A 20,582-nucleotide genomic window follows, 5' to 3' on the forward strand; every position below is an offset into this window, starting at 1 on the left:
TTTTGTTTTCTTTCTTTTTGTCTGATCACTGCATGACTATTACTATTAACTTACGGATCAATGATGTCTTTGACATGTTTTACCTAAACAATGTTGACGACTTTGGATGCAAAAATCTCCATAATGAAGGTGCAAAGGCTGTTTGGTAAAATCTGAAATCAGAACATAATTTAATGTAACAATGATGGGTTTATTTCCCCTGCTTCCTCCAACTGTATTTACACACTGTTTATATAAAGAAAACAACTGCTCAGTGCATTTTCTGCTCTAAAACGGGGGACAGTGGGGTTGTCTAACAAGTATGTCATTGTGGTAACAAATACAACATAACTCAACAACCTTGAGATTAAAAAAACAAAGCCTTATGTGGCTTCCCAGTTTACCAATCCTGCCACATAAAAAACATTTGGTTATATATAAAATATGTGTATGAGTGGTTTATTTTGAAAGTCACAATCACTAAACTGACAGCCACACCGTTAACACCAACCTTTTTTGGATCGTGACCCCATTTTTATATCACACATTTCTAGCGACCCCAAATACTTTTTTTGTAGAATTTGTTTTTGATAATGTTTGCGCACAAATCTTGGTTATTCTGTATTTATAATATGGTATAATAAAGTCAGAAGATGTGCCATTTCAGATATTTTCATACTGTCATTTATTTAATAATTTATTTCATTTTTTTCTTCCTTTTTTTAACTGCATTTTATTTAAACTCATATTTAAGAAAGTTTAATTTTACGAAAATAAATATTAAATATATTTTTATTCCGTAATTGATTTAATGAATTACTAGACATTTAAGCAGTATTTTTCTGTGTGCAAGCTAAAATTCCTGCGGAATGCAGGAGCGTTAACAATCAAGGAAAGTAAACTGTAGTGACATTTTAAGGAAGATTTTACAATTTATCTGGAGTATTTTTTTTCCCTGATCTCTGAATCTTGATTCATCGGCACGCTGTACACGTCCCATTGGTCAGAATCTGCCAGTTACTATGGGAGACCATTCTGATTGGACGTCTTAAGCTGTCAGTCTCTTCCGGCGCAGTAACTCAGCACCTGATTGGCTGTCGTGTCTCAGCGTGGCTTCCCACTGAGTGATGCTGATTCTGTGGTAATGGCAGTCATCCAGATATGCCTCATCTGGACCCACAGATGTTAAGACATGGCGGCAGCTGCTCACAGAACCGACCCAGTGTGAGAAAGACGGGGAAGAGGGGAAGAGTCAGCTCCTGTCTGTGGTGAACGGTGAGCTATAAAACGAAGTAGAATGCCGGGGGCGTTCAGTAATGTATGTGGGGGGCTGGGGGAAGGTCTCTCTACGATGGGAACAGCATAGGATGTTTAATCCCAGTGAGGATGGTCGACATCTCTGCTCTGCATGTGTTTGTGATGCCTTTGTTGTCCTGAATGCATCACGGTGTGTTTATGTAGCAGATGTGAGTCAAATCATCCCATTTGGTTCTCTGCATTGCGGAGCCTGTATGTCATTTATTCAGACTGGCATGTCTACTGTATTGTAACAGTCATCATCATACACACACATGTTAACACATCATGACCTAGATCTCAACACTAGGGTTCTGCAGGGATTTGCATGTTGGCATCTGAGGTGTGAAGCAATGGGACACTACTGTACACGAGCAACAAACAATGTTGTGTTATTTGTAAATGCTGACATGTGACAAGTCAACACATTGTGTATGAATTGCTTTGCATTCTGGGATTTGAAGTTTGAATTTTAATACAGGTTTCACTGAACTAATTTCGATTTTGCTTCTCACCGATTAAACGACATCGGTTATAATAGCCCAGCTTGTTAACTGTTCAGGCTATTATATGTAGCTGATTTTTTTAAATTATTTTTGGTGCGTTGAAATTCTGTGATGGTGCTGTAGGGCTAGGCAATATATCGATTTTCAAGATATATCAAGTTTTCTACTTTGGTGATGTAGAAAATTACAATATCGCCAATATCGATATACATATTTTTTTTACAAAGTAACTCGCCGTACGTAGATGTACGGACAACCACCGGTGCTATTCCTACGTGGCCGATGAGGTTACCGGATGTCATGTGACCATTCCGTAAAAAAAAATGGTTGAACAAGCATTACACTTACAAATTCACGGCGGCAAGAAAGTCAAATCCACTTTAGAAGGTTAGGGTTAGTTAGTCCATAACATAGTTTAGGAATCTACATATCAATAGCAAACAGAAGTACTGGCCAATGAGGGGCGCTACTTATGGTTATCACAACAATTCATAAATAAGTTTCATGTCCGTGCCTTGGTTGCCAACCGGCGTAAAACTACACAGAAGAAGAGAAACGTAGTTTAAGAATCAACGTATTATTAGCAAACAGAAGTACAAGTACGTAGCGTCTTAGTCACGCGACCTAAACTGGCCAATGAGGGGCGCTACGTATGGGTAGAATGTCGGTATATTTATATCATTTGCATTAAAATACTTGTTTTTGGAGTCGTTGCTTTTATTACTTCTCAAGAACATGAAAGGCACAGTCTTATGGAGTGATGCTCTGTGCGTTCTAACACAGACCTTCCCCTTAAACAAGCCACACTACAGAACTCACTCACACGTGCTGTCCGTTATAGGACCAAAGGCCAATAGTGGCACATATTGTGTTACTAAAATTGTGCCTGTGTGGCATTTTGCATCAGCAAATTTAACCCAGAATTGTCTTTTCTGGTCAGAATTTGAATTTGAATTTAAATGATCGAGATTTATATCAAATATCGCCATTTTGAGGAGAATAAAAAAGTAGCAATACTGTGCTGTCCTTTCTGCATTAAAAGCTGACACTTAAAATGATCAGTAATGACTATCAGACCCATAAATTACAACACTGGGTGGGAGAAGTACACAAGTTCATTGTGTATAGTTATAGTTACATTTGCGTTATTTCGGAATATTTTGTTTACATTGTGTTCTGGAAATACAGTTTGCACGAGTTTGTCTTTTCTTTTTTTTTCTTTTTAGCAACTTTACAGACCATAGGTTGATAATGTCACTAATAAAGTTCCATATTTTAATTTAGTAGTATTTTGCTTAGGGATGTCCCGATACAACTTTTTCACTTCTGATATGATACCGATATTGCAGCTTTGAGTATTTGGCCAATACCGTTATCGATCCGATACGATATCAACACGAATCATACATACTTTTATTACTTATTTTGTAGTGTGGAATGTTAGAAAAGGCTTGATCAAGTGATGTCAGTCAAACAGAGAACAATAGTCAGCAACAGTAGGTATGAGAAAAACTTTATTATTAACCAATTGGTTACATAGAATTTACCCTTCAACATAATATCTATAGTATTCTACAATTGAATAAATATAATATAATATATAGCAGAGATTTTAAATGCAGTCCAATATTGTTTTTTGGCTGATATCGGACCGATATCCGATATCAATATCGGATCGGGACACCAATAATTTTGCTTTTTTGTCTTGAATCATATTTTGGGTATTATAAGAATTTAGGTTTGTGCATAGATCCTGTGTATATCTATTATTTAATATATCGGCTGATATATTGGATATCAACTTCCCCAATATCAAGTATCAGCATCTGACCTAAAACCCCATATGAGTCGTGCTCCATGGATTCATAAGATGCTTGGCATGATGGGATCTTACAGTTTATTTGTAAGTTAACACAAGTTACATTGCAGGGTTTGGCCTCCATCCCACCTCCTACTTGTAGCGATGGGAGCGTTCAGTCGACAGAAGTTTTTCCAGGAGCTTGCTCATGGCTGCCTGCTGCCTACAGCTCAGCAGGGCCTGGAGCAGGTTTGGCAGCTCCTGCTAATCTGCCTGCTGTGTCGGCTTCTTTGGATGCTGGGTGAGACTTTTTTGTACATTGCACTCTGTCAGGGTTATTAAAAGTTGACATTGCTTGCATTATCATATCAACATATCATATTTATTTATTTTATTTTTTTCTTTTTGCTCTCAGGCCTTCCATCGTTTGTGAAACACTTGTGCACAGTGGCTGGAGGTTTCTACACACTCTACCTGTTCTTCGAGCTTCACATGATTTGGGTGGTTCTCCTCAGCCTTCTCTGCTACCTCTTTCTCTTCTTGTGCCGCCACTCGACCATCAGAGGAACCTTTCTCTCCATCACAGTGCTCATCTACCTGCTCCTGGGGTAAGAGAGGATGCTCAAGTATATCTGACACTGAGGCTGTGTTCGAAATGTCATACTAAAGTACTACTCAAACTAAGTCTGACGTCAAAATAAGTACATTATGTAGTGCGTTCCAATTAGATAGTATGGAAAGCTTGAGTACGTGAGAAATACCCGCATGTACTGTATACTATGTCGGGACATTTTTGAAGTGTGCACGGTGGTCACACTAGTCATTAGGGTGGTCCACAAAATTAATTGTCACCAAATTTTGCCAGATCACTTTTCACCTTGTTCACATTGACATTGTAAGCATCTGTACCAAAAAATGGAGTAAATTGCTGTACATTTAGGGGTGGCACACTTTTTCACAATGTTGACGTTTTTGTTCTATTTTCAGGAGTAGTGTTTGAACTGTTCTAATGTTCTTACTCATTTAGTTTAAATACATGGAGAAGCTATTAATGACCACACTTCCCTTTATTTGTTAAAGTTTCTGATATCTGTGAAAGTTACACATTCTTTGGTTGAGCAATGAAAATAGTGAAAAAGTGTGCCACCCTTTACGGATATTGTATTCCCCCAATTTTTGGTACAGATGTTCAAAATATCAATAGGAACAAGGCAAAATGGGGAATTCTTTTTTTATACCATTATATTGTGAATCACCCTACTAGTCATAGTCAATCGCCCCTTGATGCATTGCGAGCAGAACCTAAAATTGTCCTGTGACCGGCTTCAAGCTAAAAGGCGAACATCCCCTTTTCAAAACAAAAGCATCTCTTCTTGTCTTCCATTAGTTTTTAACGCTTTTGTAAATAGGGCTTTAGTTTAGTCAGTAGCACAATGGCGGGTCTCCGAAATTTCGGCATGAAATAACCACATGTTGATATTCTACCTTGTCACTTTTTTGCTTAAAATGCTTTCAGAACTTTCAAAGGAGGCAAATTTAAATATTTTTGAATTGAGATATTTAGCCTCAGTATATTTAGCCTTCAGGTTTTTGTTGTAGTTTCAAAATGCATCTTGGGAAACTAGGAAGTATACTTCAGTGGGAATGGTCACCATCCTAATCATACCAATAGTATATAGTAGACAGTATATACTCGTCATTTAATGTGTAGTACGTTCGTGTGCGTTAGCCTCAGTTTGCTTAGTTATGGTGATTCTTGTACTTATTTTTCATTCATTTTCTCAGAGAGCTTCACATGATGGACACTACTAACTGGCACAAGATGAGAGGTAGGGCCAGGGAGGTCTGTAGCTGTAGAAGAACTTCTTATCAATGCTTTCTTTTCATTGGCATTTTATTTAATCACAAACTCCATGGGTTTTCTTCTTACTGCTCTCATCCAGGTTCACAGATGGTTGTTGCCATGAAAGCAATTTCTTTAGCCTTCGATTTGGACCGAGGAGTTGTGACCAGTGTTCCCTCACCCATTGAATTCATGGGTTATATCTACTTTATGGGGACTGTCATCTTTGGTCCTTGGATCAGCTTCAACGCGTACAGAGAAGCTTTAGAGGGACGTAAGCTGGTACGTGTCATAGACTCTTTTCTTAATGTAGAGCTGGTACAGATAAGGACTTTTGCTGATTTTTTTTTATCTATGCAGAGCTTTTCATGGCTTCTTAAAGTGTCTGTAAGCTGGGTGAAGAGCCAGGTCTGCCTTGTTATTTCCAACTGTGTGGCTCCATACCTTTTCCCCTACTTCATACCCATCTATGGAGATAAGCTATTACGAAGGTGAGTGGAATACAATCCAAAAGTTCTTTTCCAAACTCGGTTCCTCTGTATTGTAACGCTTTTGTTTTGTTATACAGCAAAAAGAGGAGGAAAATCAGGTGACTAATGACTTACGTCGAAGTTCTGCACTTTTCTAGCCTGATCGCCACACAATTTGCACCATTTGCAGCATTTCTTTTCACCTTTTGTTTAAACCCTTTATGCACCTGCATGTATCCCTGTCATCTCCCTTTCCTGTGCAGCTGCATTTGTGCCTGGACACAACTCTCACCCCTCTCATTTACCACAACCATTTCTCCATCTTAGAAAGCATGGTGAGATTTACTGTTAAATGTTAAATGCTACGTCAAATAAGCCAGTTGTGATTTTTTTGTAATTTTCGTCTTTTTTTGCTCTTTTCTTTTTGGTGCTACAGAGGGACACCAGCAAAGTACGTCTTTTAAGTCTTTTTTGCTCTTTTAACTTGTTTTAAAAATATTTCGTAATGTGCCTTATGTTTTTCTTTCTGTTTTGATGCTGTAGGTGGTTGCTAGCATATGAGAACACAATGTCCTTCCACTTCAGTAACTATTTCGTGGGCTATTTGAGCGAAACAACCGTCACCCTTGCAGGAGCCGGATTCACAGAGGAAAAAGAAAACCTGAAATGGTAAGAACTGCGTACGCAACATTGATTCAATTGTTTGCCTTTCCTTTGATGTGTAATACAGTATATCTTATTTTGAAGGGATTTGGCTGTAACCAAGCCAATGAATATTGAGTTTCCTCGTTCAATGGCGGAGGTGGTGACGTCGTGGAATAGGCCCATGTCTAGCTTTCTACACACCTGTGAGTCTAAAGATTGATCATGCAAGCTATATTTTTCACCCATCTCCATTTGTTCTAAGAACCCCAACAACATAGTGTTTGAGGTTTATTTTCCAAAACTCCCCTGTTTTCTAGAGTTTTAACCCTCTGAAAAGTCACTTTCATGGCGCTTCTGTAAACAGGCTGTTTTGGGACCTTCATGCATATGCATGAATGGGCGTGTCTGTATATGCAGACTTCATTCTTCCTCCTGCGAGGGTGATCAGTGGTCACCAAAGCGATTTTCTTTTGCTATCCACACACTCTTGTTATTGTTTTCAGCCCAACAACTGCACATTACCGTAAAACACATGGCTATTTAAGCGGCTATTGTGATTGTGAGTCCGTCTCAGCGCTGCTTCAGGGTGTGTTTATCACAGCAGCAGCTGCGGAGTCAGTCAGTCTTTTTCAGCTGTTTCAAACACTCACTGGAGTGTTAAGCTCCTAAGTCACTTTCTTCTCCTCCTCTCCTCTCCAAACTACACGAATAGTGCATTCAAGATTATAATCATTTGTTTTGTCCAACCGCTGCGTCGCATTGTGTCACAAACACGTCAGATCTTGTCAAAGACGATGCAAGGCGGTATAACGGTTACTAAAAATGGAACTGCTCTGGTTGCTACACCGTGGCTGAACGTTATTAAACCGCAGTGTTTGTTTTACCTGTGAGGTAGTTTGAGAGGGAGGAGCTCACATTCTTATAGGGCAGGAGGAGCTAGGATTGTCAGGAGGAGGAGTTTTTTCGCGATGTGACGTCACAACGCGAGAAAAATCCAACTCACCCATTTGGAGCTGAATAACAAGGGAGGAAGAAAACAGAACTTTTTCACTTTTTCAACTTTGGCCCTCTGAATGAGGCTAAAGGAATGTACCGGTATATCACTATAGCAAAACCATTATAAAGTGAATTTTTCACAATTATGCCCTTTTCAAGCAAACTGTATTGTATCTGGAAATCTGAGCGACACGAAAGTGATTTTTTTTTTTAATTTAAAGGGCACTGTATAGGATGCCGTCAGGCTAAAATTGTGGCTCCGGTTTTAGCATAGCGGGCGTGAAGCGGGTGGGGCAAATGTGTGGAATCAAAGCAATACCTCTCAGGCAGTAACTCTGCGTTCAAGGCATCTTGGAACTATGGATTTTCTGGCCTCCTACGTGAAATTGTGCATTGGAATTCAAAAAACAATAATGACTTTATCTCTCTTTTTATGCTTTAGCTGTACTGTTATAGGCCATAGGTGGACAAATCTGGTTGAAATTCTATAAAGCACCCCTTTAATAAATAATCTTTTCTTGTACATTTAATTTTTGTATGACGCCATATCAGGGCCACATTAAAATAAAAAGAAATCTGAGCACTACGAGATTAAAGTCGTAATATTTTGGGAATAAAGTTGTAATATTAGAATAAAGTCGTAATTTTATTTGATTAAAGTTGTAATATTTCAAGAATAAAGTCATAAAATTTCAAGAATATTGTCATAATTGTATAAGAATAAAGGCGTATTTTAAAAAACTCGTAATGGTATAGCGCTCAGAATTCCCCGTTGAAGTGAATGCAACCAACACTGATAAATCGACAACTCCCAGCCAGTTTCTCCTCCGCAAAAGAGGCTATTTGCTCCAAATCAGTTTGGTTCTTTAGTCAGAACAAACGTAAACATATTCAAAGTGGTTTTAAAATCTTTAAACTGATAATAGTGGGGTGATGATGGGCTAAAAGGCTCAGTATTTGGCCATGTGTGAAACCTAAAGAGAAGTATAATCTCACTAAATACTCCACATTTTCTATAACGCACGAGTGACCGCAACACAGACTGTTTGCATTTAAAAAAAATGTTGACTTTAATCTTGAAATATTAAGAATTTATTTTCATAAAATTACATCTTTATTCTTGAAATATCACGACTTTATTCTCGAAATATCATGACTTTAATCTGGAAAAATGAGATCTTCAATCTCATAAAATTATGACATTATTAAGACATTACTTTATTCTCATAAATTTACAACTTCTTTCTCTAAATATTATGACTTGAATTGTGAAATGTTATGACTTCAGAAAATTACTATTTTTTTTTAGATTTGACTTTATTCTCGTAGTGCACAGATTTGATTTGATTTTATTGTGGCCCTAATACGCTGTTTTATTTTTGCAAAAACCTCTACACAAATCCATTCATTGTTTACACTTTCTTATCCTGTTGAATGAGCTAATGCCGATGCTAGCAGACTAAGAGGATGCACCGTGCACAGCTCGTCAGTCCGTCAGTGTACTTACTCTCATGGGACAACATAAAACTGAGAGTTTCCCTCCAAAAGTTTAGTTAGACACTCAAAGCAAGCATGTTTTATGTGCCTTTTTGTAAGCTAGTGATGATATCTTTCTTACCACAATGTAGTGACAAAAAAACATTTTTGACCAATGACTAAGCAAAATAAAGGGCTAGTGTTTTCCAGTTGGAAAACTGCAACAACAGGAAGACAGAGTCATTGTTGTTGCATTAAGATGTTATTCTTGCAGGCATGGAGAATGTTTTTCTCATAATCTCACCCTTTTTTTTGTCCCAGATGTTTTCAAGAGTGCGCTCAGGTTTGGGACCTTCTCTGCTGTCATGGTGACGTACACAGCCTGTGCCCTCTTGCATGTAAGAAAGTCTAGTTTACTCCTTGCTTGTGTCAATAAGAGGCTCAGTTGTGATGGGGATGTTTGCATTTGGCAGGGTTTGAGTTTCCATCTGGGTGCAGTCCTCATATCTCTGGGCTTCATCACATACATCGAGCACGGTGAGAGTCGTCTTAATGTTTGTCTGCTTTTCACAGAAAACCCTTTGAATGTAGAGAAAGTGCTAAGCTCTGCAGTAATGCTTAATTACGCCCACTGCGACACACATTCTCTTCACTGCAGTGCCTTAATGGCACTTCCATGGTTGGAAAGCAACTCTTGCACTAGTTTTACTTTGTGTGCTTTGCACTGTTTTTTGTGTTTCAGTGTTGAGAAAGAGGCTCGCTGTCGTTTTAGATGCCTGTGTGCTGTCAAAGAAGTGTCACGCAACCTGCAGCCACCGCAACAAAAAGGTACCACAAAGGAGTTTTAATTTAATGTTAAAAGCACTTTATAACTCATAAAAAGCTATTTTAAAACAAACAGGTCATTTTTCCCCAGTTTTAAGCATCAAAAATTTAATTTTAGCTCAACTACTATTTGTATCTTTAGTTTCTGTATTTAATTTATTTATGGGTGATATTATTTAATCTGTCATGTAATTTTCATTTTCCCTTATAAATGAAGTTATTAAATAATTATAATCCATTATCAGTTGTATTTTAGACGATGTCACGGTTTATCTTCTCCGACTCTTTCATGACTTTGGAATTCTACATTTAAAAAAAAAAGATTTTTTACTAATTAATCTTTATTTATTCACCTTGTGATTATTAGGCATAAGGCGAGAAACTCCTGTTAAACCAAATATGTATTAGTATATTTTTTCACTTTGCCTAAAATTTTTCATATATTTATGATTTTATCAAATCAACCATCAGAATATTTTGGAATCAATATATTTCATTTATTTAATTTAATCTTATTATTTTCTACAAAATAATGATATGACTGGCGTCCTATCCAGGATCCAGGGGCGTTTACGCTGCCTTATGCCCTGTAGTCCAGCAGCCACAAGGGTGAACCTGGTTTTGCCGGATAAAGTTTTTTTCTCTCTTCTTTTAGGTAGTTTTGTGCATGCTTATCATGAATCGGGGGGTGACAGTTTAAACCCTTTGGGCAATTTTAGATATTAACCCCTTCATGTCCGACACGTCCAAATCATCAGAACATGGGAATTTCCTATGATTCCATGGTATTAATTCACATGAAACACATCAGATTTGTAAAACCAAACATTTATTTACACAGTCTTTAATGCTGGAAGTCATATCATTCCCAGTATAAATAAAATAACCCTTTTCTGGTCATTGTTACGAAGCAAATTATGATAATTCTGTCAGCAGGACTTTGAATAAAGGAAATAAATCAAAAATATTGAAGACAGTAATATGAAGTTTCTACCAATTTGTCAAAGCCCAAAAATCTAGAAATAATTTATATTACAGTATGTATTCACTAGGCCCACAGTGTGTCATTCGAAGACCTTGGAAGTGAGCAGGTGAACATGGCATAGTCACTAAACTGGCATATTGTCAACATAGAATGGCATTAAAGCCGCATTATGTAGAATCGTGAGACTTGTATATAAAAAACCACGCTCCCCTCCCCTTTCTGTTTCTAAACCTATCGTCCCTTACCAGTATCCTGGTGAACGTTCCAACTGAGGAGCTCTTAGCGACTTTTTTTGATAGTTTTCTCGTGTTTTAGAGACTCAGATATGAAAGCTTTTATCACTCAAGTTATTGTCCTCCGAAGCAGCAAAGGCTGCTGCTGTGAGCTCCTCCCCCCCTGCTGCAGGTCAGAGCCACATCACTCTGCATCCAGACTGCAAATGAACTGCGTCTGTTCTCTCCACCTTGGATATACTTCTCTTAGTTTTACATGTGATTTATCTGGTGTGTTCTCGCTCTCCCTCTGAAACCAGTAGGTGGTGCAGACTGCACTAGGTCACAGACCTTCATGTTTTTCGTTCTGCCCGAGTATGTGTGTTCTTCATTCTGTTTCTTCTCCTCGTCGGTCTTCCTTTTTCCTCTTGCTTTCCCGTGTAACCGTTGTGCCTAACACTGTTATGGAGACTTACTGTATCCTGATGGAACGTCCACCATTGTACTCCACCACAGGGGACGTGAATGCACATCGACGTTTTTCCGGTAGCCAATAGTAACACGGCCTAAACTAGCAGAAAAAAGTTAGAAAAAAACTTTATCTGACAAAACCATTTTCACTGAAATGTAGTGGTTTGGCTCCCTGACTGCTATGTCTGGGATAAGCTCCAGCAACCCCTGTGACCCTGTACAGGATAAGCAGGTAAAAATGACAAAACGATGATGATATGTGAGTCTGGGAAGTCCTTCTTATCTTGCTATTTGTTGCTGTTATGGAGGCACCATCCGAAGAACATTAACCATTACATTGAAGGTGGTTATTTGCTTTCTTTTTTTTTGTTTTGCAATGTGTCTGTTTTTATCCCTTTAATGCACAGACTGTAATTTAGTGGTGTTTTATAATTTACTTATGTGGAAATATTTGTTATATCAGCATACTATAAATCATGGGTCAGGACCCCATCTGTGGTTGCGAGACACTGGGATTGGGTCGCCAGATGCCTTCAAGAAACTAAGAATTACAATTTGAGCCAATTTTTGCTTTTTTTTTTTTTTAGCTTATTCAGCAACTACACCAAACTTGCAATATTTTAACTTATTTTCAGCACTTTTTCTTTATATATTTTTGCTCTTTTTAATGCATTTTTGCTCCATTACTCCCATTTCTGCCACTTCTCCATCAAATTTCAATGCATTTTCTGAAATGTTTTCCACTTTGAAGACATTTTTGGCCCTTCTAAATGTTTCATATGTTTACCCATTATTGTCACTTTTAACCTCTTTTCACCATATTTCATGCTTAATTTTGCCAATTTAACAACATTCATAAATGTCATGCCCATTATTTGCCCGTTTAAATTAATTGTTCCTACTTTTTGTCCATTTATGGCCACTCTAATTTGCAACTTTCTGTGGCTTTTAAAATCCCATTTCACCACCTTTTCCACCATTGTTGGTCACTTTGAACCCATTTTATTTCTAATTAAAACTAGGATTCACTGTTAAGATGACTTTATACTATGGCGCAAATAATAATAATAAACTTCTTGGATAACAGTGGATATTATTCAGATAAATAAATGTGGTTATCATAGATTCACAGAACAATGGACCATCATTTTGCTGACTTTATTGATGGGCCCCAAAAACCTCTCCCTTTAATCAGTGGGGGTCCCCGGTCTCTGGTACCTTTTTTTGGGGATTGCAGGCTGAAAAAGTTTAGAACCACTGCTGAACATGAGGTTATAAACATTTAAATCATTTAATGTAATGCTAGTTTCATATTTCCACACAAACAAGAAGGTTTAGACATTACCGTTCAAATTTCATTACATAATAGAAAATGTGTTGAAATGCTGCTGCTACTGCTAAAACATGAGTGCAAAGTTTGTTTTTGAGAAGCCCAGCAAAGGTTTCTCATGTTGCATAAGTTACGATCATCCAAGAAGATATAACAGATACAGATAAAGCAATTTATGTCAGAGAACGCTGCCAGCACAAAAGGCAGAAATGCTCCTACTACATTTTAGGCATTACCACAGGGAGCCCCAGAAACTGTTTGTTTCGTGCACAAAGTCGTGCCCTAGTTTGTTTTTAAATAGAAATAAAGGTAGAACACGTAGAAAAGTTTAACAGTCAAAATCTGTCAAATATGTTTTTTGTGATATGCAGGAAGCTACCGTACTTGTTTTGACGAGAAGTGGAGTTCATCACATTCCAAAGCCTAAAGCTATTTATGTGGGTGTTTGTTAGATTTTGAAGTAGAAAATTCCCGAAGCAAATCTGCTGTTCTCATGACAGTTAGTGCATGATATATTCTTAGTTTAGTTCTATTGAACTCTTTTAGTTGTATTGTGTACAGTGCGATCCACGTCTAGCATTATAGAAAAATAAAAGAGTTGCTCGGACATAATTCATCCTCAGTCACTCCAGCTGTCATAAAACTGACTGATCAAATACATCAGCTGAGCAGCTGCTCCCTATAGGTTCCTAGATTATGCATTTAAATCAAGTTTTTAAATATTACCTTGTTAGAGCCTGATATGTAACAACGACCTGAAATAAAACAAGAACCCGAATTGTTTAAAATAAAAAAAAATAAAAAATAAATTCCAAAATGTAATAACTGGTCAATATTGTAAAAAAAAGTGCTGAACCTGAAATGTAATTCAATAAAATGCAATAAAACCAAAAAATGTTACAACTGGTCAATATTGTAAAAAAAAAGTGCTGAACCTGAAATGTAATTCAATAAAATGCAATAAAACCAAAAAATGTTACAACTGGTCAATAATGTAATAAGATGCTGAGGCCAAAACGTAACATTTTTATTTTTTTTTAAATTGATAAACTTTTTTATACATATGTGTATACTGTATAAATATGAAGGGAAGAAAAAAAGTTAACAAAAATATCAAGGTTCTTCAAAAGACTTTAAAAATAAATACAATATTATTATTATATATAGAGATATTTACACACACGCACACAGATTTACTCATACACATTTGCGTATGATACTACTCTCTACTTTGAATTAATAAGCTCTTGATTCTATAAATCATTGACTCACTTTATGATGTAATCAAATTATTTCACTATTAGGGTAAAAATATTTTTGCTTGCTCCGCAATGTAATAACAAAATTTTTTTTTATGTTTTGGGCTCAGCATCTTGTTACATTATTGACCAGTTGTAACATTTTGAGTTTCATCACATTTTTAAATTACATTTGGGGTTTTATTAAATTTTTTTCTAAATAATTCAGGTCATTCAGCTCTGCGCTCCTAAAACTGGTTATTTTAGGTAGGGGTGTCCCAATCCGATATCAATATTGGATGTCGGTCCGATATTAGCCTGAAAACGAATATCGTATATCTGATTCAAATGTACCGATACTTTTTATTTTTTTTTATTTTTTATTTATTTTATTCAATTGCAGAATACTGTAGATATTATGTTGAAGGTTAAAATGTATGTAACCAATTGGTTAATAATAAATGGGTCAGTTTTTCACATACCTACTGTTTCTGACTATTGTTCTCTGTTCGAGTAACATCACTTGATCTAACATTCCACACTACAAAATAAGTAATTGTTTTTCTTTTGTTTTTTTTTAAATAAAAAATAAAATAAATAAATAAATAAAAATGTATGATTCATGCTGATATCGGATCAATATCGGTATCGGCCAATATGCAAGGCTGCAATATTGGTATCGTATCGGAAATGAAAAAGTTGTATCGGAACATCCCCAATTTTAAGTCACCACCCAGTTTCTGATTATGTTGAGCTATGTACACTAAGCTCTGTTACCTATTTTGCTATTTTCTTTCTGTCCTTCTTTGTTTTTAAACAAAGAAATGTTTATTAATGAATATGTGTGACATACTGATTGTTTTTTTTTTTACCTAATTGTCTTTTTCTCATTCAACAGGCACTATGGGTGTATATGATCAATTTAGCATTCAGTGCTATGGCAATACTCCATTTGACCTACCTGGGCTCTGTGTTTAACTCCAGTGTGGACTACATGGAGGAGGAAGAGGTAAAACATGAGTTTGTCCATTTTTTCAATTGTGGGACTATAGAAAGAAACAAAAAAATGGTGAATTTTACTGTTACTATGTACTATTCCTCTTATTAAATTCATTAATTTTACAATCCTGAGGCCAGTCTTGATTAAGGCTTGTGATTCCCTGAGGCAGCTGTATAGACCAAAGTATTCCCACTAAAGCTGGAGGTCACATGCTTAGAGGAGTGTATGTGGCTATAATTACACAGAGCCTCATGAAACCTTCTGCACACTTGGTGACATGTGTGAAATGTTACATGAGAATGTGACCTTAGCTGCTTTATTTATAGTGGATTGAAAGAATGACTTATCATCACTTTATGTAATGACTGGTTTCACATCTAAATCTGTTCAGAAAGTAAGAACAAATCTGTACCTAATCATTATTATTTGTTTTTTGGTTTGCTGTTTGCAGGATTAGGTCAAAAGTACTTTAACTAAAGACAGACCTTATGCCATGAAAGATTCCATTAGATTTTGGAGGAGATCCTGGTCAAAAATCATAAAAGATGTCTCACTATGGGATGCATTTCCATCTGCAGCCCTCAGAAGCATTTTTCTCAGTCTGCCAATCCTGATTGGCTGGTGAAACGTGTTCGTCCACCAGGGACACTCCTACCTCCTATAAGAGGAGGAGGCGGACGGGCACACATCATTCAAAATAAGCACCTCTTCTCACTCGCCCAAGCAAGAATGGTTGTCTGGTGAGACATCTCACTCATATTACTTGTAGAACCGGGGTAATGTAAATAACTAAAAGTTCTGTTTCATAATATTTTGTGAGATGTCTCACTATGGGATGTGGTAGCTCCCGTATTACAGACATGCTTATTGAGCGATGACCAGCCCGCAGGGCAAAGTCTATACATATCAGTACAATAAAACCGTCCATGCCACGCAGCGAAGCTGCAGCTGAGGCTGAAGGTTTCCAGGGCCTGCTGGACGAACCGCGTTGAGACGGCGAGGCTGGCCGAGGAGGCAACGGAGGCCGCAGGCTGCACAGCCCGGGCCGGAGTGATGAACGCGTCATCTTCCTCATCCTCTCCTGACACGAGGAGGTCGGAGGTGATAGCAGCCAGGTCGAGCTGAGAGCCCCAGCTGGAACCATGTGCCGCTGTGGTGTCCATCAGGATGCCCGCCTCTTCTCTCACTGAACAGGTGGATAGCCTGATGCTACCATGTGGCGGCTAGCAGGTGTGCTGGCGTAATGCGGGCCAAAAAAATCCATCTGTGGACAGTTGAGCTGGTAGAAGACGCAAGATATGCTTGAGAGTGAGAAGAGGTGTTTGAATGATGTGTGCCTGTCTGCCTCCTCCTCGTGGGAGTGTCCCTGGCGGACAGACCTGCTTTGTCCTTTTTCAGGGTTGTGGGGACTGAACATACTATAAAATTAAAATATCATCAAAAACAAGTGATTGTAAAGGGTTTCTGAATACCTCAGTGCCAAATGGTTCAGCAGAATACTCATACAACAATAAAAGCTTTGATTGAACAAAATTAAAATAGACCACAAAGCTAGTTACGTGCAACCAAAAACATTTCAAAGTCTTACAGTTTTTTGCAAGGAGTGAAAAATTGTTCCATAATTTAGCCTTTAAAGTGTAAATGATCATGGTATTAAGGATATTTGGAGGTTTGTGCTCTCTGAGTGCTCTTGTTTTGGATGCTATTATGATTTTCTCTCTAGAGCATGTATTTATTTCACGGCATGGTTGCTGTGAGTTATTTTTAATCCAAACTGCCCCTTATAGGATGACATCACCCATCATACCATCCAGAAGTGGTCGGAGCTGAGCTGGACGAGCCACTGGGTTACATTCGGATGCTGGATATTGTACCGTCTCATTCTGTAAAGAAGGAGGATAAGGGACAACGTGCAGAAAGCAATAATCAGACACGCAAAACTCGATCTCCACTCCTGCACTAAGACTTTATCTCACAACAGGGTAGGGAGAACAACATCAACCTGTACACAACAATAAACCAACCCACAGAGTGCAGGCTGCGCTCACCAATCCATTGCCGTAGCCTGCTGGGTATTCCTTTTGATATCCATGAAATGATGAACGCTCCGCCTTCCTTTTCCCCTGCACCGCATCCTTTTTATCCGAGGCCGCAGTTGTCGAGCTTTCATGTTGTGACAGCAGTTACCAATGTCTCACTGTGAGTCACAATCAATACCTATCAGCATGGAGGAGATCGGTAGCTTCTTTTCCTGCGGACACACGATAAAAGACCCATTATCTATAGGTTTTCAGCATTAACTGAGCCAGATGTCCTCCGGATGTGATTAATCTTCACCTCAAGTGTTTTGTAATCATATACAGTACTTTCCAAGCGACAAAGATAATGGTGGCTACGTTTGTCTTTTTTTAGTCACATGACCAGAATCCATCGTTCAGCGCCACCTCAGACAACACTTTCTGATCACCCCGGCCTGCCTTCTGATGAGACTGTGGCACCCGCTCACATTTGGAAAAGGATTTAGCTGGTATTTATTTACTTTAACATTTTATACACACAATAAAAGCAACAATCTTTGTTACGCTGAGATCATAGTGAGATGGTAATATGTAGAGAGTTATCAGTCTGATCCTTTTAACGCTGCTTGTTTTTGATCATGTGAAGAGTTTATTTCTTCATGGAAAAAGCACATTAGACACAAATTCTATCATTACAGTAATACTTTTTCTGAAGGGAATTGTCGATATTTATAGTTAGTGAGGCTTTAAATTCATTTGTTTGTAGTGAAGTTTTCTGATTGCTTCTTTGTCTTAAGTTGAAATCTTTTTTTAGAGGGGATCCCATGTTTAGACTGTTTTACACACGTCACTGCAGTAAAAAAAAAAAAAAAAATGGATATCTCAAGCTTTTGTTTTGTTTTATCAGATTCCTCGTGTTTACCGCAACATCAGAAATATTTATTCAAAAAGAAATATTTTATTCACGGCGGTTGCTTTTACAATTTCCTTATGTAGTCAATGGTGAGAGAGTGTGAGTGTTTGTACCCACTTGGTATCTGTATTTTTCTGTTTAAACTTTAACGCTGAAAAGATTTGGTACTGGAATATAACATGGGGTTAGATTAAAGCAGGGGTGTCCAAACGTTTTCCTCAGAGGGCCATTTTTTATTTAGTTTTGCTTTAATCTCATGTGCTGTTGGTCTTAGTCTGAATGTTGGGGTTTTTAGTTCATTTTTCCTCTCTGTCATTCTCATTCATTGTCCCAGTTTTGATCCACGCCCCTTATGTTCATACCTTTGCAGTTTGCTTTCACCAAACACACAGGTAAAATGCATTAAGTTGTGTGAATGCTGTATGCAGGAATAACTCCATAAAAAGTAACTAAACAAAAAAAAAAGATAATCTGCCAAAAACAAACATACTTGGGTATGAACTAGAGTTGGTTGAACTCTTAACATTTGAGTCAAAGTATTTAAATTTGGCATATTTTGTTTTAAAAATGTTGGGTGTTGGGTTGAAACCTGGCTATTACTGTACAATCAAATGTTGCTATTGGCTGAGAATGGTGTTTTGTGATGTTTTGGTGGCTTCTTACATCACGAACCATCACTGTTGGCCCTGCCCCTGCTATAAAAACTAGCACCTGTTAACTCTGAGAGATGATCGAGATTCAGAGAATTGTGAGTAGAGACTTACAGTAAGTATTGAGTAGGTAGTTAGCATAGATGTTCTTTGGAGACTTTATAGTGCAGACTGGGCGTGTCTTAACTGCCCCTGAGCCCCACCCAAAATCAAACATTTTTTTCAAAATTTACAGCCTAGACACAATCGGTGTATCAGTATGGATCTGGATTGCAGAGCTGCATCTGATATAAAGATAAAGATAACCTTGTGATATGACCACAAGGTGGAGTTGTCCCATTTCAAATTGAGTTTGGGCGCATTCCACTGCAATCTGTAACACAGGTTTGACCAAAACCTGTAGAAAGTCAACAAAACAAAGACGTGTGTGCGTTAAAGTCGGATCTGGGAGCGTTAAAACGGATTCAGCTTGAAGACTTTAGCTATTCTCTCGCTCTTTTTTTCCGTATTACTTTATGTATTTCTACTCTGCGAAAAATCTTACCAAGTGGAAAGCTGCTACCGTACCAGAGTTCTGTTTTTCTTGCTGTTTGGTGTGTCCAGATCAGTTTATCAGATGTGATTGGCTTTTTCTAATTACCTGATATGTGAAATTTGGCGAAGATCGTCCCAATCCAATCAGGAACATTTGAACTTCCTTCTTTTATCGGTTTTGTATTTTGTATAACCTGCCTTGGTCACAGCATCTCCACCTAGTGTTAGAACCAGAACATGCAGCAACAACACCTTTTCTTTTTGGGGCCATACTTGTTGTATTTTCCTAATATTCTCCACTGGCCAATTAACAACAGATGCCTGGTCGCATGTGGCCTGTGGCCCATAGTTTGGACACCCCTGGATCTGGATTAGAGCCTGGTTGTTCTAATCTACTGATCTAAACCCTCCAGGTTCACCAGTTATTGATCCAACACTCTTCTGGTGTCACTGAGAGTCAACAGTTTTGTCCCAATAAATGTGAAGGCACTGATGCACCTGTGATAGTTTTAATAAATACTACATGAAAGTCACCTGGAATGCTCTGTTTAAAGCACCATGCATGCAGTTATTTAATGGTGTCTCAGGTCACAGCCCCAGAATCATGGGTTTGAGTCCCCCGGGTTTTTGCTTTCAGAGTATAGAACAAGTTCACAACCATATAAAAGACATTCAGCAATTCTACACTGAACAAAAAAAATTACGCAACACTTGTTTTGCGCCCATTTTTCATAAGCTGAACTCAAAGATCTAAAACATTTTCTCTATACACAAAAGGCCTATTTCTCACAAATATTGTTCACAAATCCGTCTAAATCTGTGTTCGTGAGCACTTCTCATTTGCGAGATGATCCTCACAGGTGTGGCATATCAAGATGCTGATTTGACAGTTTGATTACTGCGCAGGTGTGCCTCAGGGTGGCCACAATAAAAGGCCACTCTAAAAATGTTCGGTTTAATCACACAGCACAATGCCACAGATGTCGCAAGTTCTGAGGGAGCGTGCAATTGGCATGCTGACTGCAGGAATGTCCAACAGAGCTGTTGCCCGTGAATTGAATGTTCATTTCTCTACCAAAAGCGTTTCAGAGAATTTGGCAGTACATCCAACTGGCCTCACAACCAAAGACCACATGTAACCAACACCAGCCCAGGACCTCCACATCCAGCATGTTCACCTCCATGATCGTCTGAGACCAGCCACCCGGACAGCTGCTGCCACAAATGATTTGCATAACCAAAGAATTTTTGCACAAACTGTCAAAAACCATCTCAGGGAAGCTCATCTGCATGCTCGTTGTCATCATCAGGTTCTCGACCTGACTACAATTTGTCGTCAGAACTGACTTGAGTGGGCAAATGTTCACAGTCAATGGCATCTGGCACGTTGGAGAGGT

General features: G+C 38.1%; 1 protein-coding gene across 1 annotated transcript; it reads left to right on the forward strand.

Moving 5' to 3' along the window:
* Positions 1–1,113: 1,113 nt before the first annotated feature.
* Positions 1,114–19,636, forward strand: LOC114467028 (protein-serine O-palmitoleoyltransferase porcupine-like). The gene is made up of 15 exons (XM_028452994.1): positions 1,114–1,254; positions 3,711–3,880; positions 3,995–4,187; positions 5,365–5,408; positions 5,523–5,704; positions 5,783–5,913; positions 5,991–6,011; positions 6,329–6,343; positions 6,436–6,561; positions 6,640–6,740; positions 9,331–9,407; positions 9,483–9,546; positions 9,752–9,837; positions 14,969–15,079; positions 16,858–19,636. The coding sequence occupies exons 2-15, from the start codon at positions 3,745–3,747 to the stop codon at positions 16,957–16,959; spliced, it is 1,389 nt and encodes a 462-aa protein (XP_028308795.1). The 5' UTR covers positions 1,114–1,254; positions 3,711–3,744; the 3' UTR covers positions 16,960–19,636.
* The last annotated feature ends 946 nt before the right edge of the window (positions 19,637–20,582 follow it).

Source organism: Gouania willdenowi, chromosome 7 (genome assembly GCF_900634775.1).
Source record: "Gouania willdenowi chromosome 7, fGouWil2.1, whole genome shotgun sequence".
In the NCBI taxonomy this organism is placed as follows: domain Eukaryota; kingdom Metazoa; phylum Chordata; class Actinopteri; order Blenniiformes; family Gobiesocidae; genus Gouania; species Gouania willdenowi.